Consider the following 24,541-nt stretch of genomic DNA (forward strand, 5'->3'; position numbering starts at 1 on the left):
AGGATAAAAAAATTAGGTAGCAAGAATGTAATTGTTGGGACATGACAGGCTTGGAGAACCACTGCCAAGTAAAAAGAGAGGTTATCTGGAAAGATGAGTTAGAAATACTCAACCTTCCACTTGTTTTCTCCATCAGTGTGCTGGTGAATTTTTACCTTCATAGGTCTGGTTGGTTTTCAGCTGTTTCATGCCTTATCAAATGAGAGAGACATGCAGTTAACTGGGTGAACACAGCTGACATCCAGGGGCTGCTGTGCCCGTGGATTTCACTCAGTATTCACTTTTGCAGCAGGTATAAGCTGGGCTAAATCCACCACAGCAGATGGTCCTACAGCCTTCCCACTTCTAACTGACTGATCTTGCTGCCTTCCTCAGGAAAGGGCAAGGAAAACTGACCTTGATTTGCTGGTTGCTTTACCTTTCAGGAAAAAAACAGCTCCCAACACACGGAAAAACTTGGTAAATGGTGGGAATGCTCCTTTTTATGGACAGTGCTGTCTTAGACCAGAGCAGCTCTGGAAGGGGAGTTACAAAACTCCCCTTCAGAGAGATGTTATGGGTGAGGTTTGACTGAGCCAGTTCAACCTCATTCACCTGGCAAGAAGAAACTGGGGCTTTTTGTCTATGTGTCAAGATGAATCAGCACAGGGGTACAGGAATGCCAAACCCCATACCCAGGCTGAATGTGGCTGGCATATGAAAGGAGTGAAGAGCAGGATTATCCTTTTCTGTCAACAACAAGCTGTTATCTCAGCTAGTGTGTAATTTCCTAGCTTGTAATTTCAGCTTCAGATGCAGAACTCAGCACCCAGAATCATGCAGCCGCCCTCAACAGCCCAATGGTCCAAGCTGCTCCATCCATCATTGGGTGGATTCATCCATCATTCACTGGGGCTACCACCTCACTGTTAACACCCTGTTGGACAAGGAGAATGCCTGTTCAAACAGAGCAGGTTCAAACAACCCCTCTGTACAGCAGCAGAGAGGATGAGAGGTGGCTCATGGACGGGATTTGACACGGGACTAACACTGGCTTGTATAAAAGGACTTTGAGCTGCTTGCAAAGAGAGCTAGAAGAAAATCCATTTCTAAGATGTCCAGCACCACGTTTTTGTGCATAGGCAAGGCTCAGCATACCATAAATGAATGATTTTCCTGCATTCACTGAAACTGCAGCTCACCAGCAGATTCAGATACATCTCTAACAGAACAACTCCTTCTCTAGCAGTGGAAATGTCTGCATTCCTCTGGGTAGACACACTGCAAGGTGTGTTTCAAGCCAAAGTCATCAGCCATTGCTGTGAGGGTACAAACAGGTTTCTCAGCCCTTATTTAACTTCTGGGATAAAGCTCACTGCTCCCGTGGGATTCAAGAGATGTATGGATGGGCTTCTGGGATCTGTGTGGAATGCCACTGACCAGTTTTTGTTTCAGTCAGAGGTCAAACATTGAGGATACTGCAGGAATAACCCCAAACCCCGTCAGCTGCTCGTTCAGTTTCACCATTAATGCACCATGGAAGAACACAGCGCTTCGGTCTGATTCTTTCCAAACTATACATCCCACTAGATGTGTGTGTTTACACTTTAAAGCGTGTAACTTCCAGGAAAGATCGTTGCCAGCTGGCAGAAAGCACTGAATGACTCTATAGGCACCACGTGCTGCTCTTAATAGCAAGTCACCTGCTCTGTACAGAAAGGTAAGGCCTTGCCGGACAGAGATAACTCGGGTGGGTGACGGTAACAGAGTCTTTGTTGAACTGCCAGCCCTTTGTTCACAGCCTGGAGTGAAAACAAAAGGAAACGTTTATAGCCGTTAAAAATCACAGCAGAATTGTTGAGGTTGGCAACAAGTCAGTCATGCACAGGATTAAAAATAAAGAAGCCAACAGCGGCTTTTCTGTGATGCAAATAAAGTAAGAATTATTATAGTCATAAGAAAATATTATTCTCTACACATTGGAGTGAGTAGTAAGAGGCAAATACCTGCAGCTCTGGGACTGCAGAACGAGAAGCTGAGATGACCGTTCACAGTCACCCCAGGACTCTGGAGAGAGACTCGAAGGTTGTGTTCAAGGCCAGGTTGGACAGAGTCTTGGGCAACAGGGTCTAAAGTGAGGTGTCCCTGCCCATGGCAGGGGGTTGGAAGTGGATGATCTTAAGGTCCTTCCCAACCCAAACCATTCTCTGATTCTCTGATTCTATGATCTGCCTCTCATGTTTTTCAGAAACAGTTTAAGCAGATGCCAGCCCAGGATGGAGGTGTGTGCGTGTGTGAGGAATCAAGTAATCATGTAGTGGTTGGAATTGGAAGGGACCTTAAAGCTCATCCAGTTCCAACCCCCACCACGGGCAGGGACACCTTCCACTAGAGCAGCTTGCTCCAAGCCCCTGTGTCCAACCTGGCCTTGAACACTGCCAGGGATGGGGCAGCCACAGCTTCTCTGGGCACCCTGTGCCAGTGCCTCAGCACCCTCACAGGGGAAAAAAAAATATGGGGGGAAGGAGGAGAAAGCTCTGTGTGCTCCAGGGCAGAAAACCTCAACTGGGTTTTATCCTGACCCTCCTGTGGGGAGGGAGAAGGACTAGTGACTGACGGTCAATAACGTGATGCTTGGGGGATCAGCGCTTTTTGTCACACCAGTGTTCCTACTTGTGTGACACAGTGTCTCTCACAGCCAGGGCTGTCCTTGGCTCCCCACTCCTTAATCCCCAATGGACATAAAAACCCGTTAGAGATCCGCATCACGCTACAAATTTGAGTACACATCCAAGGAAGGCTCTTCCTTAACACCTCCGTAAGCCCAGAGGTCAGGTGAATCCCAGAGCTCCCTGTGCCGTGCAGGTCTCCCAGCCACCCTCTCTCTTCCTCAGCACTTCCCGCAGGGACACTTCCCATTCCTCTGAGCGTTACGGCAAAGCCTCAGCCTCCCCATCCCAGCCCAACCCGCTATAGGTGTGTACGTACGCATAGACATCACCCGGACACGTCGCTCCGGTGTTGCGGCGGGCCGGTCATGCATTGTGGGAGCTGTAGTTCGCAGCGCGCAGCACTACAAGTCCCAGCCTCCAGGAGGAGGAGGGGAAGGAGGAGGAGGAAGGGAGCCGGCTCGGCCCAGGCCTGCAGCCCGAGCGGGACCCCCCCGGGGGCGGGCCGTGGCGGCATGCGGCTCCTCGGCCGGCCCGGCCCGCTCCGCAGCACGGCGCTGGCCGCCCGGCCGCCGGGGAGGCTGCGAGCGGGGCCGTGGCGGCGCGGCTTCACCCGCGGGCGGCTCGGCGGCACCATGGCAGAGGAGGCCAAGCGGCTGGCTGCCTGCGCGGCCGTGGACAAGCACGTCCAGGTGAGACCGCACGGACCCCGGCGCTGCCCGGGGCATGGGGGGCGACGGGGGGCGCGGACCCCCGGTGCGCAAGGAGCATCCCGGAGCGCGGAGGGGCTCCGGGGGCATGGACCGACCAATGCACGGAGCGGACACGGAGTGCACGGAGCCTCTCGGAGCACGGATGAGCTTCGGGGTGCAGGGACCCCCAAATGACAGAGTGGCCACGGGGTACATGGACAGGCTCTGGAGTGCAGGGACCCCCAAAGCACAGGGCGGACACGGGGTGCATGAAGCCTGTCAGAGCACGGACGGGCTCCGGGGTAAAGGGACTCCCGAAGCACAAAGGGGACACGAAGTGCACGGAGCTTCCCGGAGCACGTTCGGACCCCGGGGTGCAGGGGAGGCTCTGGAGTGCAGGGACCCATCAAAGCACAGAGCTTGCCACGGGGTGCACGGAGCGTTCCCGGAACACGAACGGGCTCCAGGGTGCAGAGACAAGCTCTGGGATGCGGGGACCCCCAAAGCACGGAGCAGCCACGGCGTGCCCGGAGCCTCCCGGTGCACAGACGGGCTCCAGGGTGGACGGACAGGCTCTTGGGTGCAGGGACACCCAGTGCAAGGAGCGGCCACGGGGTGCACGGAGCCTCCCGGTGCGCGGGCTGATCCCAGGGTGTGCGGAGCTGCGCCGGGGTGCCGGCACTCCCCCAATGCATGTAGCGGACATGGGGTGCACAGAGATTCCCAGTGCATGAAGAGGCTCTGTGGTGCAAGGACCCCACACTGCATGGAGTGACCACAGGGAGCACGGAGACTCCTAGTGCATGGATGGACCCGGGTTGCAGGAACAGGCTCGGGGATGCAGGGACCTCCACAGTGACCATGGGGTGCACGGAGCTTGCCGGTACATGGTTGGACTTTGGGCTGCACGGATACCCTCCAGTGCATGGAGCAGCTCTGAGGTGCATGGGGTGCATGCACAACCCAACCTCTCCCTGTAGCATGGACAGTCCTGGGATGCAAGGAGGGACTGTTGTGTCCCACTGAGCTTATTCCTCCTTTGCTTTGGACTGCGATCCTTTAGCCTGGAGAGAAGGGAGAAAACTGCTTTTCCCCTCCCATCAGTGCTCGCCCAGTGCACGGCTCAATGTCCTGCATCTCCAAGCATTCACCATGCACCCTCTTGCAACCTGGGTTGTGTCGGGGGTTCAGGATAATGCCATGTCCATCTCCTTTTCTCAAGTCCGGGATGCTCCACTGCTGCACCCTGTTTCTGAGCACCCAAGCAAAGAGCAACAGCCCCTTACCAGGGGGTCATGTCTTATCCTCTGCAGGGAGTGGAGTGCAGGAAGGGGCTTTAATGAAACCTTTGAAACTCAGATAGGACTGGATATGCTTGAGATTTGTCACAGCCTGATTGTGAACACTTGGGAGATCAACGGTTAAAGTCACGCACTGGTTTATCACAGTGTTTGCTGTGCAAGTGCTGTTGCAACAGCGGTGATGAAACTGGCTTTGAGTCGGTGCCAAGAAGGTTGATTATAGCAGTGTGGGGGGGAGAGTTTCCTTTTCCTTCCTGCTTCCCCCTTCCAGGTTAGCATCCTGGTGACTTCCCTGATGCCCCATAATGTTTCACTTGTATTGCAGCCTGTCCTTCCTCTGAGCACTCTGTACCTGCCTGCAGAGAGCACACCTACATATGTGAGACCTACCCCCTGCCAGGCCAGCAAGCTCAAAGGCGGTCTGTGGGGTGAGGGAGCCTGGGCAATGGACCGGTAGTTGCATTAAACCCCTCTTTTTTACCCAAAGCAAGCCCTAAAATTGCACACTGAGGAAGCACTCGTGTTGCAAGGTGCGGAGCCAAGGCACGACTGTACTGTGGGTTATCTGGTTTGATTTGGGACAAAAGGTGACTCTTCGTTTTGGACTTTTCCTGATGAAATACTGGCCTTTGTGCTGCCGTATGGTCAAGCAGACTTGGGATAATGTTTCTGGCCGTGTTGCAGCCGATTAAAGTTCAGTGCCCCTCTGAATAAGTCAAACAGGCAGCATCTGGGGTAATACCGCAATGTTCGGTGCGCAGCCTGGCTCGAAGCAGTGGTGGAGAAGCCGGTTGGAGGCACCACCAAGGAGTTAGGGGGGCTCAGCCATCAGAGAAAACCCATCTCCCTTCCAGTTTGCACTGTCAGGGTGCAGTTGCTGTTTGTAAGGGAGAGTTTTGTGTGTGGTTGTTGGCTGTTAACGGTGGGAGCACTGTTATCTCCAAAAGCAAAGCTGCAGATTCCCTTCCTTGCATGGCAGAGATGTGGGAGGACATCAGTGACTTCAGGGTTCGGTTGTGTTGGACAAATCTCTTTGCTTGACATAAAGGTTAAGGTGCTGTAAATCCATGGCACCAGGGTACTGGATGAGGGTCCTCACTTGGCATTCTCCTTCTCACCCATCCTTAGCCGTGCCTGCATCTCATGCAGCCTGCGGCAGATGTAAAACTGGGAAGGGGGGATTAGGAAAGAACTTTTCTCTCTTTGTATTATTAAATATAATAACAGTAATTGTTATTATTATTATTAAAACCAGGTTGGTGTGTTTACCCACAGTGGACACTGAGTGACCAACCTCAGGAGTCATGGGCTGTGAGGCTCTGACAGCTCGGAGGAGTGGGGCTGGCACAGGGCTTGGGGCTTTAGAGCCATAAGCTGCTTGGGCAGAGCTGGCTTTGCATTTATGCATCAGCTCTGAAGGCAGGCCCTGGCCCTGTCAACATCTTTGTTGGAAGTAAAAAGATGGGTGGACTGAGCGTTTATAAGAGGAAACTTTGGGCTTTGCACTGTATTTATCTCCTGTTCTTTGCATAAACTTACATTGGACCCACCAGCCCCTGTGGTGCTGCTGATACCCACTCCATGTGCGTTGTCTTGTCCACATCTGTAATGCCAAGCAGCGTCTCTACACCCTTTCTTTAGCTGAGGAAGCGCTATGGTTGCTGCTGACTCCACTCCCAGAGTCCATACATGGGTCCTCAGCTATGCTGTGGGTCAGTACCTTGGTTTTGTTTGCTGGGGTTTTAGTAGAACAACCTGAAATGACTTATTTCTTTGCATGGAGCACTGCTCCTTAGTGCTGTGAGCTGGTCCTGCCCCTTGCACGCTGACCCTGTGCTCTGCTTCTCCCTGCTGTTTGTCCTGCCCCTGTTTTAAAGGGGTTTGGCTGGTTTTGCCCCTGGTCTGGCTGGGTTGGAGCTGAGGAGGGAGAGGTGGGAGCTGCAGTAAGGCAGGGGCTGTGACAGCACCAGTTTAGACTGGCTTAAACTGTTCATCTGCGAAACCCACTTAGCCCAAGGTCTTGCCTAAGGAAGGACGCTTCTCCCCTCATCACAAGTGCCTGACAGGAGGATGGAGCCAGGAGGGGCTGGGCTCTGCTCCCACAGAACAAAGGATGGGACAAGAGGAAACGGCCTCAAACTGCACCAGGGCAGGTTTAGATTGGAGCTGAGGAACAATTCCTTCCCCAGTGGGTGCTCAGGCATTGGAACAGGCTGCCCAGGGCAGGGCTGCAGGCACCGTCCCTGTGAGTGTTCACACACCATGGAGATGAGGCCTCAGTGCCATGGGTTAGTGGTGACCTTGGCAGTGCTGGGCAACGGTTGGACTGGATGAGCTTGAAGGTCTTTTCCAACCTGGTTGATTCTGTGATCACTGAATAAATACCTTCAAGCTTATTGCCAGTCATGGGCTGGAACCCTTGTGAGCTCTTCCTTCTTCATTACAGCGGAGCGGCTGATGCAGAGGCTTTCGCCATCCCTTTGGCCATCCAGCTGCTCCAAGAAGCTGTCTCACCAGGGAGAAATGAGGGCAAAGAGAAGAAATTGCCTCTTCCCTGATCAAAACAAGTCTCTTAGGACATGCAGCACCGGTGTTCTCACCAGCCTCCATGCAGCTTTGCTTCCCCTTCCTTGGCTGGCCACACTTGGCTCTTCCATGGGGCAGGTGAAACTCAGGAACCTCGGGAGCTATTGGGTTTCTGCTGGCACCATTGCAAGCATGCAGAAAGCCATCTCCTGCTTTCCCTGCCTTTTGCAGGGTCACGGTGGTTACTGAGGGCTGGGATATGAGCTGAGTCCCTGGTTGTGTGCTGGGGTTTGGAGAACTCTGTTTTCTTTGAGCTTTCAACCTGCATAAGCGAGGGAAATCATTAATCCTATGGGAGTATGACCTGTCCTGAGCTCCACCTTGCCAGCTTGTGTGCTTGTGTAAGAGTTGAGCTGGTTCAAATGCTGCAGGTGTGGCTTTTTCCATAGCTGCTGAACTCTGGATCTGCTGCACATGGAGAAAGAGTTCCAGACCTGTCTAATATCCAAGAGATAACGCACACCAGTTCTGTGCCTGCATCTCTGGCTGGCTTCAGGTCTTTCTCATCTGGAGTCTCTGTAGTGATATTGGGCCTCCTTAAGTCAATTTAAGCTTTGGATCCCATCCAAAGAAGGGGAAGGACATTGAAAACGGGAAGTGCACGAGAGGCTGCGGGTAGCTCTCAGTGAGACTGAGTTGATAATAAACAGATCTACATGGCAGGGCATCCTCTTGAGAGGTAACACAGTTGAACCCGTCCACCATGAGCCTGCAGCCCCTTTTAGAGGCATGTCTGTGTTATGGATGAGATAGTAGTGATCCTTCATTAACCACACCATAAGCAGGGAAAGGCCAGGGCTGAGCTGTGGTTAAAATAGGATCCTCTTCATTATATACTGCCAGGCTCACCCATCTTTCAAGTGTGCAGCTGGACTCTCCTATAGGCAGTTTTTATTCCCTAGGAGCAGCTGCTGGTGCATGTGTACTGTTTACTAACAATACAGTTGGCTGCAAACCCATACTTTTACTGTGTGGCTTCCTTGGGAGATGTTATCTTGAGGTTCTTTCAGCTTCTTCCTCTGCGGTATTGTCTGAAACTCCCAGCTTTCCGGCAGGAGAGGATGCATGGAGTGCCAGCAACCAGCAGTGAGTGTGCATTGAACACCCTGAGATTCAGACCAGGGTGGTATTTAATAAGTGCCCTTTAATAAGGGGGTGAGTAGCTTAAAATCCCTTAGCCACAGACAGGGTTGTGCCCTCGCTGGCAGTGTGTTCCCTTCCTTGCCTGCAGCGTGCTAAGGTGATGTGTGTCAGTGTGCATCTCCGAGCAAGGTTCCACTGCATGTGTTTATAATGTTGAATCTGCCAGGAAAAGCAGGAAGCCCTTGTGCCGAGCCCCCAGTAACAGCTCTCCTCTGTCTCTCTTTGGTTTGCAGAACAATCAAGTTCTTGGGATTGGAAGTGGTTCTACGATAGTCCACGCGGTGCATCGATTAGGTAGGATGCTCCTCTTCCTATCCCTCCCCTTGCCCGGCTGCCCCAGCTACTTCAAAACCATGCTAAATCATCTGGATGCTGACTTAGAGCTGATGTGTCAGCTCTGTTCACTGACTGCTGTCTCCTCCTTGAAGCTGAAGGCTAAAACTGGGTCTTGTTCTCCAAATACATTGCACAGAGAGTCCAGAGGAGGTAGTGATTTACCACTTGCTCTCCCATAGAGCCAGGCAAAGCGCTTTTCTGGCACCCGCCACAAACTGGAGCTGAACTCCTGCATTTCATTCCAGCTCTGCCCCAGTCCTGACTTGCTTTGTGGCTTTGGGCCATGCAGCTGCTCTGCTTCCGTTAACCCATTTGTATGCAGCTCACGTTGATTGCTCGCATCCACGTTATTCACATTGAGGGTCCTGATGAGGTGTAGCAAAAAGGAATGTGAAATCCCACTGCATTTTTCATACCTCGTAGCTAGGTTTACCTGCTTGTCCCAGGTGCAGGTTTGCTCCAGGTGTGATTCAGAACATTTCAGCAACATATTCAAGTGAAGCGAATGCATTTCTGCAACGGGAATATGAGGGCAATTATCCTCATGCCTCATTACAGAGGTTTCAGGTTCCCTTCACAGGGCACTCTCAGCCCTAGGGCAAATCTGCCTGGGGAGGTGCTGTACCTTGTCCTGCTTCGATTGGATGCAAACCAGAGCAGCAGGGGGTGCCAGGAGCACAGGGTCAGGTCTGTTGTTCCTGAGGGTCCTGCTTGGATGCAGAGGGGGATTCTCATTGGAAGCAGAGCTCGATGTGTGCCACATGGGTGGCTTTGCATGGTTGGGAAGTCCCTTTGTCACCTCCAGCTCCCTTGGGCAGTGTCACCCACAGAGGGCAGGTGGTGCTGAGGTCTGAGCATAGCACAGTGCTTTGCTTTGCAGGGGAGCAGAAAGGATGGTGCTGTGCCTGCCCCAGGCACCCACCTCACTCCTCACTGTGTCTGAAGTACACTTACTTGTCTGGGAGCTGCGGTTCAGCTTTCTGGGTTGGGCTCAGTCTTGCCACCACTCCCAACTACATAGAATCAATCTCTGAATGAATGGGTGCAGTATTTAAAGTGGAGTGCCTGTTCCAGGCCGCACATTCTGACTTTCCATGTCAACTGAATGCATTAGCACTGGGATGGGGTTTGTAATGACACGCGGCCTCACGTATTGCATCTTAAGCCCTTCCACAGCAGCGTTACATGGAGCATGCAGCCCGAGTGCTTGCTGTGGTGTGAGAGCTGCCTCTGACACCTGGGCTGCTGGCTTGTGCCCGAGTATTGTAATTACTAAAACAACATTTTGTCCATAATGATATCTTAGTAATAGATTTTAGTCATTTGAGGTTAACCTGGGAGAGGAAATATTTCCTTCCATTTAATGGAATACTGTATTTTATTAGTCCTTTCCCTGCCATATATTTAAATGTTCTATAATAAACGAATGTGTTGTTCCCCAAGGCAACAAGCCAGAAAACCTTTCAGACAGCTGCTGTTTACAAGGAGTGTAGCTAAAACCTGTCTAATGGAGTGAAAGGGGGGAATGGGGCTTATTTCCCAGGTGACATTTGCTGACGAGGCTCTTCTGCTGCTGGAGACACAAAGGTTAATGGCTCGTGGTGCCTTGGGCTGAGCCAGGGTGGGTGTTTAAACCCTTCTGACCCTGGAAACAGAGTCTCAGCCTCAGCAGGGTGGCACCTGTTTGTGTTTGGAGCCTGAGTTATTTGCAAGCCAAGCAAGTAATTGCAGTGATTCATTCAAAGGGGCTGCTCGGAACTGAGATTTCTTAAAGAGATAGTTGGTGTTGTTTTACCTTCTGCAACAAACTGAGACTTCTTTTCTTCCCTACAGCCGAGCGGGTTAAAGAGGAGAACCTGACAATTGTCTGCATCCCGACGTCTTTCCAGGTAAGAGCTTTCCTCCTTTGCAAGCACTCACACAGGGGATCGTCCCTTTGGCTGTGGGAGGGAACCACGCCGCTGTCTGGGCTGGCTTACAGTGGTGTGATTAACTGAAAGCACCAGTGAAAGCAGTTGTGATGCAGCCTGCAGATAGATGTGATGGTGATGGTGATGGTGCTGTGTTACCCTGACCTGAACCGCAGGGATGCTGTAATGCTTTGAGGTGTGTTTCAAACCAGTGTGGTAACGCTGGTCATGTCAGTGTTGGTACGTGGCTTGCTCTGCATCCCGCTTGTGGAAGGAGTGCTGTTTAGTGGTGAACCAGACTCATAATGCAGAACACATTGGAGACACTTAAGTCTGCTTTGATTTTGTATGAAGCCCTGAAAGCTGTAAAAAAGCATGCTGCAAGCAATAATAGCGAGCTTGTGTTTTTCAGGAGGGTTTGAAATGCATGAACTGGCTTTTATAAGCAATTGCAGAAGAGAAATAAGCTTCATCTTTCCTTTGCTGCACAGCTTTTGCAGGAATTGGTTCATGCCATGCCAACTCTTGAGAGGTTTGCAGGGAGAACATGGTGAAGTGCAGAGGTGCTGGGGAAGCTTCTGAGCTGCTTCCATGCCTCCAGGCAACTGGCTTTGGTTTCTCTGCCTCTGTTCCCTGAGGTGGGAACACATTGCACAGGAGCAAGATGTTGGTCCCTTTGGAGAGGGAGAGGTGACATGGTGGGGACCATCCGTGGGGTTTTTGAGGCTGGGTGGCAATGCTCCACCCTAGGAATTGGGCATGCGTCCTCATGGTCCTGGTGTGGACCTTGGGGTTGTACTTTTGTCCCAACTTCTTCACCTAAAGGACAATCAGGCAGTGGGGCAGGCTGGGCAGAGTCCATCCTTTGAGGTTTTCAGCACCTGAGTGGGTAAAGCCTTGAGCAACCTGGTAGCTGACCCTGCTTTGATGTGGAGGGTGGATAGAGACCAACCTAAATTACCCCAAAATCTGATTGTTCTCCTCCACCCTTTCAGTTGCAGGGAATGATGAGGGAAGAAACAGGAAGAGCCAGCAGGTCAATGCCTGGCTCTGAGCCTGGTGTCACCATGATCATGGGTTGGTTTACTCAGCACCAGGCCTGCTGGTGACAGATGGGGTACACCAGACGCAAAGGGGGAAAAGGATCTTTGTGCAGGAGTAACCAGGGCTCTTTGAAAGAGCTTTAAACTACATCTGAAGGGACAATGGGATCAAACCAGACTCACCAGCGATCAGCCTGGGGGCAGCACACCAGTGTTTGAGGGATAGTATGCTAGTGAGGTCCTTCAGTCTTAGTGGAGGTAGGGGATGGAAATCCATGCAGCAGCAAATTCACCAGGGTTATTGATGTGTTAGAAACCACAGAAGCCCCTGAGAATGATCGTGTGGGAATTGGGTCTTTTAGCCCAAAAAAAGGGATGGAATCAACAGCCCAACTGAAGTGCATCTGTACTTATGTACACAGCATGGGCAACAAACAGAAGGAGCTGAAAGCCATTGCACAGTGGGAAAGCTATGACAGAGCTGCCATCATGGAAACATGGTGGGCAGAGCTGCAGTGCATGGCTATAAACCCCTCAGAAGGTACAGGCATGGAAGGAGAGGTGGTGGGTTAGCTCTGTATGTTAGGTGGGTTAGCTCTGTATGTCAGGTGGGTTAGCTCTGTATGTCAGGTGGGTTAGCTCTGTATGTTAGGTGGGTTAGCTCTGTATGTTAGGGAGTGCTTTGACTGTCTAGAGCTTAATGATGCTGATGATAGGTTTGAGTGTTTATGGGTAAGAATCAGGAGGAAGGCCAGCAAGGCATGGCCATGGTGAGAGTATTGGGCATAGCAATAACACCATGGTAAGAGTTTATAACTCCTGGAGAAGCAAGGAGCAGAGTCAGCAGAACCAGGACTTCTGGAGGGCTGATTTTAGCCTGTTTAAGAGCCTGGGTGACAGAGTCCCTTGGCAGTCCTGAAAGCCAGAGGAGTCCAGAAATCTGGATGTTCTTCAAGAGGGAAATCTGAGAGGACACAGGAGCAGCCGTCCCCATATGCCGAAAGGTGATCCATCAGGGAAGAGACCGGCCTGGCTGAACAGGGAGCTTTGGCTGGAACTCGGGAAGAAAAGGAGAGTTTATGACCTCTGGAAGAAGGGGCAGGAGCCTTAGGAGGACTACAAGGGTGTTGGGAGGTTATGCAGGGAGAAATTAGAAAAGCTAAAGCCCAACTACTATGGCTGCTGCCATAAAAGACAATAAATAGGGTATCTATAAATCAGCAATGGAGGGAGGGCTAAGGATAATCTCCATCCTTTATGGGATATGGTAGGGAAAGCAATGATAAAGGATGAGGAAAAGGCTGAAGTACTTAATGCCTTCTTTGCCTTAGTCTTGAAGAGCAAGACCAATTGTTCTTGGGGTACTCAGCCCCCTGAGCTGGAAGACAAAGATGAGGAGCAGAATGAAGCCCTATAATCCAAGGGGAAATGATCAGTGACCTGCTGTACCACTTGGATGCACACATGTCTATGGGGCTGGATGGGATCCACCCAAAGGTGCTGCAGGAACTGGTGGAAGTGCTCAGCGAGCCACTTCCCATCATTTACCAGCAGTCCTGGCTCAGTGGGAAGGTCCCATTGGCTGGACTTAGCAAGTGTGATGCCCATTGACAAGAAAGGCCAGGGGAGGTTTAGGTTGGATAGTATGAAAAATGGCTTCACTGAAAGGGCTGTCAAGCACTGGAACAGGCTGCCTGGGGCAGTGGTGGGGTCCCCATCCCTGGGGGTATGTAGAAGATGTGTAAAAGTGGCTCTTAGTGCCATAGGTTAGTGGTGGCCTTGGCAGTGCTGGGGTAAGGGTTGGACTCAATGATCTTAAAGGTCTTTTCCAACCTAAATGAGTCTATGATTATATGAACAGTTAAAATCCTCTTACCCTGCAGGTGTTCTTTAAGTGAGGGTATGGGCTGATGGGAGTTGCTCTTTTCCTGGCAGTTGCAAACAACCAGTGGCCAACTGGGGTACAATGCAAACTGCTGCAAAAGACAAAACCAGTAAAAAGTACTTTTCTTTTTCCTTTTTTTTAACCTTTATCAGTCCTTCTGTTGCCTCTGTAGACTGTAGTGAGAGTCTGTCTCTGACATGTCTAAAATGATCCCCATCCGGACATAACGTGTCCCATTGGAACCTGGAGCTCTGAGATCAGTTATTAGGTCTTACAGAAAATACTGATGAAAGCTCTTGCAGTGATTGCGGGCTTGAGCCTGTCCTGCCCTGAAATGTTGGGATAGCCTGTGTAATGCTACACTAAAACCAAAAGGTTGCTGTGAAAGGGAAAAGGTAGATCGTACACTTGTAGGACCCAATATCCCCCAGACACAGGGCTGCCTCCTATCTTTTGCCATCTCTTAGACCCAAACCAGTCCTGATTGAAGCACTCCCAGGTCAGCAAAACAGCATCCTATTTTTGCTATGTACAGGTGTAAATGGCTGCCTGAGGTCGGTGGCAAGGAAGAATTGGTTTCAGTGGGTTTTTGTTCTCCTCCCTTCCTTGTTGTCAGGTTGGGTTATTCCATCACCACCAGTAAAGCTAGAGCCAGGGTAAGTATCTATCCCTTGGCTTTTGTGTTTCTCCTTTTCACCTGGATGTGTGCCGAGAGCACGGAGTGAGACCATTCCTGGCAAGTGCTGGGCAGTTATCACCTTTCCCCTGCTGTGGCAGCTCTGCTTTGGCTCCTGCTGCTCTGCTCCATTGCCTTCCAAGCAGAGAGCCTGAAGAAAGCCACCTTGTTCCCACACTGCTGACTCCACGCCTGTTCAGGATGGGGCCTGCATGTGCAGCGCAGTGATTTTTCAGTGCTTTCAGTTCCTGAAATCCCTCTTCATGGACGCCATGTGATGAATGGAAACCCACTGGGTTTTATTCTTGTTATATCGTGAGTCCTTAGGGCAAACCTAGGGCACAGTCAAGAGTCCACAGCCCATGGGAGTTAACACTGCATGCTATGAAATGCCACCGTAAGCAATTCAGATCATAGCTCATTGCCAGCAGTACCACTTGCTAACTTGTCTTAATGCTTCTGGGATGCCAGTACATGCAACTGAATGCAGTGTTAGTGGGTAAAATACAGGGGAATCGGTTGATCCAGGCTATTGCACTGTGTTTTCTTGGTCAAGCTACAGCATGGTGTGGAGTTCAGACTTGGGCAGAGTCCATACAGGCAGGGAGTCTCATTCAGGTGATGATTTGTAATGCAGAAAACCAATTCAAGGTTCTGTAAGCTGGAACTCTTGTTGGAGGGGGGTAAGTGTACCCTCAGTCGGTTTGCAGGTGACACCAAGTAGGGAGGGAGTGTTGATCTGTCTGAGTGTAGCGAGGTTCTGCAGAGGGACCTGGACAGGCTGGATTGATGGCTCAAGGCCATTGTATGAGGTTCAACAAGGCTCAGTGCTGGGTTCTGCGCGTGGGGCACAACAACCCCATGCAGTGCTCCAGGCTTGGGGAAGAGTGGCTGGAAAGCTGGTCAGTGGAAAAGGACACGGGGGTGCTGATGGACAGAGCTGAGCATGAGCAGCTTGTTCCCAGGCAGCCAAGATGACAACAGCATCCTGGCCTGTATCGGCACCAGGGTGGCAGCAGGACCAGGGCAGGGATCATCCCCCCCCGTGCTGGGCACTGGTGAGGCCGCACCTTGAATCCTGTGTTCAGCTCTGGGCCCCTCACTACAAGAGAGACCTTGAGGTGCTGGAGCGGGGCCAGAGAAGGGCACTGAGCTGGTGCAGGGCCTGGAGCACAAGTGTGATGGGGAACGGCTGAGGGACCTGGGGGGTTCACTCTGGAGAAGGCTCAGGGGGGACCTGATGGCTCCCTACAAGTGCCTGACAGGAGGATGGAGCCAGGAGGGGCTGGGCTCTGCTCCCAAGGAACAAGGGATGGGACAAGAGGAAACGGCCTCAAGCTGCACCAGGGGAGGTCTAGATTAGATATTAGGAACAATTTCTTTCCCAAAGGGTGGTCAAGTATTGGAACAAGTTCCCAGGGCAATGTTGGAGTCTCCATCCCTGGAGGTATTTAAAAGACACGTAGATGTGACACATGGGGACATGGTTTAGTGGTCAACTTGTTTGTGCTAGATTAATGGTTGGATTTGATGATTTTAACCTAAACAATCCTACCAGTCTCTGTTGAAACTGATGGATGAGTGGAGGGTCACTGTGGGTGCTCTGTGTTGTATTGCCACTAGAGGGAAATACACAGCCACTTCAGTAAAAGAGATTGGAGCTGACAAGTACCTGTTTCTTTCTGGACGTTTCTTTATAGCCTTGTTTGTTTGCTTGCTTGTTTCCAATATGAAAAGTATCTTCATTGTTAGCTCCGCATCACTGTGGTGTAAATACTTCATCTTCTTGCTCCCATTTTTCAGCTGAAGGAAATCAGAGGGGCTGGATGTGTGTGAAGGAGAATGATGTCCAAGCTGAGACAACACAAGACTCAAAACCCCCATATCTGCTCTAATGCTTAGATACAAGCCATTCCCACCAAGCTGATGGGACCTCCTGCTATTTAGTACAGAGAGACCCGAACCCATGAGTCCTGTTGCACCATCTGAGCCTTTTAGTTCAAATCAGCAGCAGGGTTTTCCTTTGATTAAATTAATCTGGTGTGGGAGCATCATTTTCTCCTTGCCATGTATTCCGATTGCTGGGTACATCCTCTCCAGATTCAGGGTGGAGCAGTGGAGCTCTTCTAAGGAGAATCCATCCTTGCTGCAGCTGAAGGATTGACACCATGAGCCTGTTTTCCTGCCATTGGTAAATGGTGTTTGCCACTGGTAAATGGTGTTTGCCACTGGTAAATGGTGTTTGCTGTCTTCTTGGTGCACAGGCCCGTCAGCTGATCCTGCAGAACGGCTTAACCCTAAGTGACTTGGACCGACATCCAGAGGTAAGGACCACGGGGGTAAGACCTCACCTGACCTTCCTCTAACCTGGTCCTTCATAAAGCACCAGGGTCCTTTGTGCTCCCCTGAGGACATGAGTTTAGGCAGCCACGCTGCAGGACATGGCTTAGTTTATGTTCTTCCCCAGCCCGGGTCTTACTGCTTGATGCTCTAGATAGTGAATAGGCTGCTGAGTTGGGTTCCCTACAGGGGGAATCTCTTCCAGGTTGAGACAGGGATGTTGTGTTGCTGAACTGTCACCAAGATTTCCCCCGTGAGCTCCCTGCCTGCATGCTGGTCCTTAAGTGACACTAGAAGCTAAAGTGATGTCCTTGCAGGCCAGCAATTAGGTTTTGGGTTTTCTTTCTCCTGCTCTTAACATGCCTGTGGTTTAGTGGGGGCTGCTACCCTTGGGATGCTGATCTATAGTCAGGCTGGCACCAAGGTGGTCCCAGCTCTAGTGTCATTTCCGGCTGCTGCTTGGATCCTGAGCTGCACAAAGAGCAGTGCCTTGGTGCTGCACAAGAGGGGTTTCCACACCAATTTCCTCCACCCCCTACAGCTCGACGTTGCCATCGATGGAGCAGATGAAGTGGACTCTGACCTCAACCTTATCAAAGGTGGCGGGTGAGCCTTGCTGTCCTGTGCACGGTGCTGGTGGCGGGTGGCCTCTGAGCATCCCTTTCTGGCTGCCCATGGTCTGGGGTGGGCTGGAGAGGCTGAGGGGATACTGTGCATGCACCTGCAATGGGACGTGGCTCCTGACAACGTGTGTGTGAGGGACAAGGGGAAGGGGCACTGGTGTGGGGCAACGGCAGCACCAAAATGAACGAAAACATGATAGAGGGGACTGGATTGCAAAGCCATTGAGCACATTGAGGAACGATCTGATGTTTTCTGATTATTTTATTTCTGTTTTCGCCCCCTTGCAGCGGCTGCTTGACACAGGAGAAGATAGTTGCAGGATATGCAAAATGCTTCATCGTCATTGCTGATTACAGGTGAGAATATTACACCTGCGTCCTGTAGGAGGATTCAGATAGTCCTGTGTTAGGCCACTGTTTTCCTTCCAGTGGGTCAAGGGAGCAGGAATAGGTGGAAATGAGCCTGACTCCCAGTGCTTTAGCAATTCAGTTTAGCTTTTCTTCTTAATTTTCAGCTCAGCAGGGCCTGCTTAGGAAATGTGGGGAAATGCTGCTCTGCTCTTTGAGCTCAGTGACTGTCAGCACAGAACAGATTTCCCTTTCTGTACATACTGCTGCAGGGCTGTAATAAAACCAGTGTGTCCTGCTTGTCCAAAACATGTCAAAACAGGGATAATGAGTGAATAAATCATCCACTGAACTGGTTCTTCCTACACATTAATCAGTGTGAACCAATTGCTGTGCCCTCAGGGGAGGGGTCTGCAAGAGGTGATGCGATAATGGTGTTAGCAATGTAATGCCTGACTCTGACCCCACCTCAAACCATGTCCTCAGGAAAAAGTCAGAGAGCCTCGGGGAGCAATGGAAGAAGGGAATCCCCATCGAAGTCATCCCCATGGCTTACGTCCCTGTCACCAGAGCCCTGACCAAAAACTTCGGAGGTGCTGTGGAGCTGCGGATGGCTGTTAGCAAAGCAGTGAGTGTCCCTCATCAGCCCAGCCTCCCCAAAGGAGCCATCTGAACGTGGGCAAATGGAGGACCAGAGGTCTGGCCTTTCATCTAATTAAATCTCCCACTTCCACTCCCACGAGTGGCATGTGTAATTCCCCTCATTATACTTTGGTTAAGGAAGTGTATGTTCAGGTGTTCAGGCTGCTCATCGAAAGCCTCTCTGGCTTATGTCTACTGAAGCAAGCATCCCTGAGCAGGAAGAGGAGGGATTGACAGTCTGGGTCTGACCCACTGCTCTGTGGGGATGTTGGGGGCTGGAGGGCAGTCTGTGCTGCCAAAGAGGGCCTTGAGTTAGGGGGCAGCTCATGCTCCATCCCAATACCGCACAGAACCAGACTAAATTAAAACTGAAGGTGCTTTGTCTCTGCTGTCACTGCCCCATCACTTGGGCAGCAGGGTTTCACCAGCCACACTGCGTGGCAAGGGAAACAGAGAGCTGTCTGCAATAAGGCTGGAGATATCACCTGAAGGCTTGTTTTTAATGCTCCTCATCCTGAGAGGCTCTAGGGATTGCATTTAGGTGCCTGAGAAGAGCAAACTCAAGTTCATTCTCTGAACGTGAGACCAGCCTTGCTTGGGGAATGCACATCAGTGTTGCTGTGTCCTTGGAGGATGCTGATCCCTCTTGGTTGCACATCCTGCTCAGCACTGCTGAAATGCCTTGTCCTCAGCCCCAGTCTGTTGAAAAGACCCAATGTCCCCTTCTATTTGGCTTGAGAGAGTGCTGGGCACATCTGGAACACTGAAATCCAGTTCTTCAACTCCAAAACTTCCCCATGGCATCATGCTGTTATCACTGGGGCAGAGGGGTCTTACTTTGGGTTCAGTTGCCTGTGACAGCCTTTTTAGGACATCGATCTATCTTAACTCTTGGGAAAAGGATTCCCTATTGCAGTGATGAAATTCCATTGTTTTTTCCAGCTTCTGCATGATTATCTGTATGAAGGAGAATAAGGAACAAGCAGTTGCCTTGGGTGATGGTTTTATTTACAGGCTCATTGTGGACTGCCCTGATTTACTTCATTGATGGCTCTAAATGGTTGTGGTGGTGATGGCTGTGACAGTCCCTGGCTGGGCTCGGTAGACAAGGAGCTCATGGTGTGACATGTGGGTTTGCTTCCCAGGGCCCCGTGGTGACAGACAATGGGAACTTCATCCTGGACTGGAAGTTTGACAAGGTTCATGAATGGGGTGAAGTGAACACTGCCATAAAAATGATACCAGGTAATGTCTGTGATACCAAAGACAAAACCAAAAGCTGGCTAAGGCTTGGTCCATGCTGGATAACCCTGACCATGGGAACCCTACCCTGAAAAGAGGAATTACATGTGTGTGTGTATTTACTGCCCCCTTCCTGGTCCCTACATCTGCTTCTACTTGAGAAATCAAGCTGAATTAGTGCAACAGTACCCATGTGGCATTTCCATGTGGTGGTGGAAACCTGGGGTGATGCTGGGTGACTTAGGACACTGTTCCCCATTAGGCACGCCAGTGCTGTGCTCATCCTTGCTCTCCGTGTGCCCATTTAGAGAGGGACTTCTAATGGACACACTGGTGGATGCTGGAGGGAGGGTTCACACCGAGTTATAGTATTTTCTAGGACCTGCATATAGCTTTGCATCCCATTGCCATTGTGTACTCCTATGCCGTAAGGGTGCAATGTATCCTAGCTATTGCTGTGCATGAGAGAAGCAGTGGCTGATTGCATTGCTTGCAAGTGAAACAGCCTCTCTGCAAGGACTCCTGCCTGGCCTGAGACCTGCTGCCCAGGCCAGAGCTGCTTCTGGATAATGCAAGTCTCTGGAACTCTCTGAACCTCAGTGGAGCAGCAGATAGACTGGCTCAGCCACACCTGGGGATCTTGGCCAAGTCTGCTCAGCTTTTGAATACATATTCTTGTATCTTTTATCTTTGAGTTTATCCCAGGTACCTGTTTGCCCTGAAAGCCATAACACAACTGCTGTCACTGGCTGTGTGTTGTCAGGGCAAGCTGGAACAGGTTAGGATCCTGTTGCACAAACCTCAACATCCCCACAAAGCAGCAATATACTGTGTTGTAAGGGCTTTTTCCTTTCATCTCTTTTGGTTGAGAGATGAAAGGTAAATGATGGGACCTGTTCCATCACACTGGTGTGGAGATATGGACCTGCTAAGATATGCTGCTCAGATACAGACCTGATAAGGGGAGAAGAGCATCTTCCCTACCCAGAAGTGGAGAAGCAGAACTGTTACAGCCTAAATACAGTGGTGATAGCAGGGTTTTGACCACCTAACCCTTGTCCTTCATTTCTTCCCACCTTCTTGGCTGTGGCTCAGTGATCACCGTGAAGTTAGGAGCACCCCATAATTAAATGCAAGCAGAAGTACATTTGCAAGTGGGCTGCAGATTGAAGCAGTAGCATTAGATCTGCTGAGTGCTGACATTGGAATAAGTGTGATCCAGGTGTTCTCTAAGAGGTTAGGATTTTACATGTGTTTAAAGGAAAAGCAGGTAAGTCTGTGGCTGCCTGTAGCTTCCTCTTGCTGGCCTGGGTCATCAGGTGGCTGAAAATCATAGAATCACAGCATGGTTTGTGTTGGAAGGGACCTTAAAGATCATCCAGTTCCAAGCCCCTGCCATGGGCAGGGACACCTCACACTAAACCATGTCACCCAAGGCTCTGTCCAACCTGGCCTTGAACGCTGCCAGGGATGGAGCATTCACAACTTCCTTGGGCAAACCCATTCCAATGCCTCACCACCCTTACAGTAAAGAACTCCTTCCTTACAGCCAACCTAAATCTCCCCTGTTCAAGTTTAAACACATCGCCCCTTGTCCTATAGCTACAGTCCCTAATGAAGAGTCCCTCTCCAGCATCCCTGTAGATCCCCTTCAGATACTGGAAGCTGCTCTGGGGTCTTATGATTCTTCTGGGGATGGCCTCATGGGAAAGGCTTCCCATGGGCTTCCTGCACAACATCACCCAGGCTGGACTCCTCTCTCCAAACCTCGGATGGAGTCATTGGTCCCTTTTAACAAACAAAACCACGGTGAGAGCAGAGGAATCTACGCTCTGGGCTGTCTCTGGCATTAACCAGTGTGTGAACCCTCATTTCCCAGGCGTGGTGGAGACGGGGCTCTTCATCGACATGGCAGAGGTGGTGTACTTCGGCATGGAGGACGGCTCGGTCAGCGTGCGGGAGAAGCAGCCTCGCTGAGGCCCCTCTGCTTCGCCTCCAGCCACTTTGATTCCCCTGCTGTAACGGTGCCAACCTGACGTCTTGCCTTAAATGAGCAGCGGTTGTTGCAGAGGACGGATGATGGGAAGTGGGTCGGAATCCGCTGACGTGATGCTGAATGTCTTCTTGTGTTTTTTAAAGACCAACAACAGAAAATCTATTCTATTTCTATATCTATATTTTTACTTTATAGGAGATGTTGTCCTTTTTTTAAAGAATCGTTTTGACAAATTGCTTTAACGTTTTTATTTGATTTTCTAAGGAATACTTAACCAAAAAGAATACTCCTTGTTTTGTTTGTGATTTGTGTGGTTTTATTTCCTTGCATTCAAAGAGAACTTGAACCCTTCTGGTTGCTCATAGTGCTTCAGTGACTGAGGTCAGGAATACGATCCCAATGCATCGTTCCTAACCACCCTGGCTTAGAACGCGATGCACTAACATCACGTTAGTATGTTAGTACCTACTAACATATGGGTGATGTACGTAACAGGAGCACATCCAGTCGGGACCTGCTGATGCCTTATTTGGAACCTTTTTGGTTCAGTATTTTATGCCTTTTATTTTTCTATACCACTGGTTTTTAATAGTTAGGATGTCTGGTTGTCCTCTGTGCACGTGGCAATTCTCTGAGCCTAGGGTGGTCTCTACATCCCTCTGTCTGGGACATTATAAGGGCCTTTTCCAGGCCTCTGTATGGAGGAGACGTTCATCCTTTGAGCCAAAATCTGCTCTCCATTCATTCAGTACCTCTGATGAAAGCCTGTTCCTGTACCTGGAGATATCTGGGACTTGGTCCTTGTAAATCGAGAGCAGGACTGGGTCCTTGATGAAGTTTACAGAAGCATATTTGAGCAGGGCAGCATGGAACACTGTTCAGTGGCAAGCAGCGTGGTTTGGAATGAAGGTTTACTGTCACCCCTCGCAGCTGGTTGATCTGTGGAAGGATAGAGCAGAACGCACAGGAAAACTGAAGTCTTCCTGCCTGAATTTTCCACATGTAGCAGGAGAGAGACACTCGTTCAGTATCTTGCTGTCAGTGTGTAGGTGCTTTGCGTGGTTCCGAGGTCAAAATGCAAGCCCTCTCTTTGTGTTGTAGACGTTGAAATAAAGAGCTGTTACATCAGACATGGTGGTAATTTGGTTCTTAAAGCAACTGGTTTGTGCACAGTGGGGGAGATCATCCTCAGACTAACTCCTGCTGTAGTTTCCTCCTTTAAAGGCCTTCACCCAGGCCAGATTCACCCTTCTGCACTTGATTTCATCATACTTAAGGTAAATAAGTTAAATTAACACTTGGAAGCTGCCTCAAGACTGTCTTAAATTTGCGTGTCTAAAACCTGTGCATCTAACTATAGCCCCTTTTTTTACCAAAATGGAGCTATTTTTATGTGTTTAAATCTTCCCCTTCCTGCACATTTCTTCTGTTAGTTCTGAAGCACTTGTAGGCTGGATGGCAGCCAGTGTGCTTAGTGCAACTTTGCTGGAAACACTGGAATATCTCTTCCTGCAAACCTGATGCTGCAGAAGCCATTTGCTGGTTCTTGCCATGGGCTGTTTTCAGATGCATCTTGGGCTCCTAATGTAGAATCATGGAGTGGTTTAGGTTGGAAGGGACCTTAAAGCTCATCCAGTTCCAACCCCCTGCCACCAGCAGGGACACCTTCCACTAGAGCAGCTTGCTCCAAGCCCCTGTGTCCAACCTGGCCTTGAACACTGCCAGGGATGGGGCAGCCACAGCTTCTCTGGGCACCGTGTGCCAGCGCCTCAGCACCCTCACAGGGAAGAGCTTCTGCCTTATATCCAACCTAAATCTCCCCTCTTTCAGCAGGGTCATGGTGAGTTTCTCATCAACAGCACCCCCAAGTCTTTCTCCTCAGGGCTGCTCTCAAAATGTGATCCTGGATAAGCAGAGAGCAATCAAGCACAGCTTTGTGCCCAGGCGCCTTCTCACTCATCATGCTTCTGGAAATGAGATTAGCAGGAGAGAACGTTGCTGTTGACTTTCCTTTCTCTCTCTGAAATCAAACACCTCCTTCTCAAAAAGCCAATAAAACCATTACTGCACCATTACTTTCTGGCCCTGGACCAGATATGATCTCATTCAGCTTTGTGCTTAGTAGGGGTTTGTTAAATCTAAGCCTGAAGGTGGCAGGTCCAATTCTTGAGCTGCTCCATGTGCCTGGGATGCTGGTAGCACTGATGGGTGCTTTTGCAACAGATGCCCCTGCTGGGATGGGACTTTGGGTTAGGGGTGCAGAGTTCACTGTACTACAGTGATATAAATCCCTGGATGGAATTAGAATCCCTGAAGCGCTGGAGAAAACCCAGTGTCTGAACCAGTGCTGGAGGCTTTGTGCAGATCCCCCTTGTGCGAAGACCCCCAGCTCACATTTGCAGACTCAGTAGATGGATTTCTGAGTTAAGGGGCTGTTCAGAATGGTCTGGTCCTTTCCCTTGGAGGCTGCCAGGCTCCCTGATGTGTCGTGACTATCCACATCTTCATCTGCCAGTATACATGGAGCACATTTAGATGTGGTGCAGGGAGTCCATCCCTTTCTGGGTGGCTTTGGCGAGCCATGGCTCTGCCCTGTCACTGACACATCGTGCTTATGCTTATGTTTAGCTAGCGAGCTATGATCATGATGATGAAAATGAGTGCACAGGCAGCAGAGGTGTTTCTAGTCCCTGGTCCTTGCTTTTCTAGACTGTCACCATTACCATTATGTATGCTTTTGGAGAGGTGATGGTTCATAGGTGAGCATGCCATGGTAGGCCTTCAAGTAAGGGCGGACACTGCAAGTACCCATGACTTCCTTGAGTAGTGGCAGTTCAGCTTTGCCCACACCATTGTGCTGCTCCAACAGCTTTTGGGCTTGAGTTTGTTGATTTGATTTTACCACCTTGGCTGTTTTGCACTGTGACGTTTGCTTTAGACTTTGATGCTCTTCGAAAGAGCCTTAAGAAGCCTTTAGAAACAGGCTTTATGCCTCCTCTATCCCACCCGGCTCCCTTGCAGCTTGGGAAAGAAGAACAGGGATGTATTTTTAGAAGATGGCATTGGAAAAACATATATCTAAAGCAGTTGGAAGGAGGTGTCCTTTTAAAGCCCCAGGCAGGATGGTTGT

The 24,541-nt window shown here is 50.5% G+C and overlaps 1 protein-coding gene across 1 annotated transcript; it reads left to right on the forward strand.

Moving 5' to 3' along the window:
* Positions 1-3,148: 3,148 nt before the first annotated feature.
* On the forward strand, positions 3,149-22,541 carry RPIA (ribose 5-phosphate isomerase A). Its single transcript, XM_062624323.1, has 9 exons — positions 3,149-3,340; positions 8,604-8,664; positions 10,540-10,595; positions 16,485-16,544; positions 17,102-17,166; positions 17,472-17,540; positions 18,018-18,159; positions 19,319-19,418; positions 21,295-22,541. The coding sequence occupies exons 1-9, from the start codon at positions 3,164-3,166 to the stop codon at positions 21,390-21,392; spliced, it is 828 nt and encodes a 275-aa protein (XP_062480307.1). The 5' UTR covers positions 3,149-3,163; the 3' UTR covers positions 21,393-22,541.
* The last annotated feature ends 2,000 nt before the right edge of the window (positions 22,542-24,541 follow it).

This window comes from Pezoporus occidentalis, unplaced genomic scaffold, assembly GCF_034315485.1.
Source record: "Pezoporus occidentalis ecotype Australia unplaced genomic scaffold, CSIRO_AGI_Poc_V1 ctg265, whole genome shotgun sequence".
NCBI lineage: Eukaryota > Metazoa > Chordata > Aves > Psittaciformes > Psittacidae > Pezoporus > Pezoporus occidentalis.

Excerpts from the sequence above, each read along its gene's own strand:
- RPIA (XM_062624323.1), top strand. The coding sequence starts at position 3,164 with ATGCGGCTCCTCGGCCGGCCCGGCCCGCTCCGCAGCACGGCGCTGGCC. Across the intron at positions 10,596-16,484 it reads GCATCCCGACGTCTTTCCAG|GCCCGTCAGCTGATCCTGCA; the intron begins GTAAGAGCTTTC and ends CTTGGTGCACAG. Across the intron at positions 18,160-19,318 it reads GGATGGCTGTTAGCAAAGCA|GGCCCCGTGGTGACAGACAA; the intron begins GTGAGTGTCCCT and ends TTTGCTTCCCAG.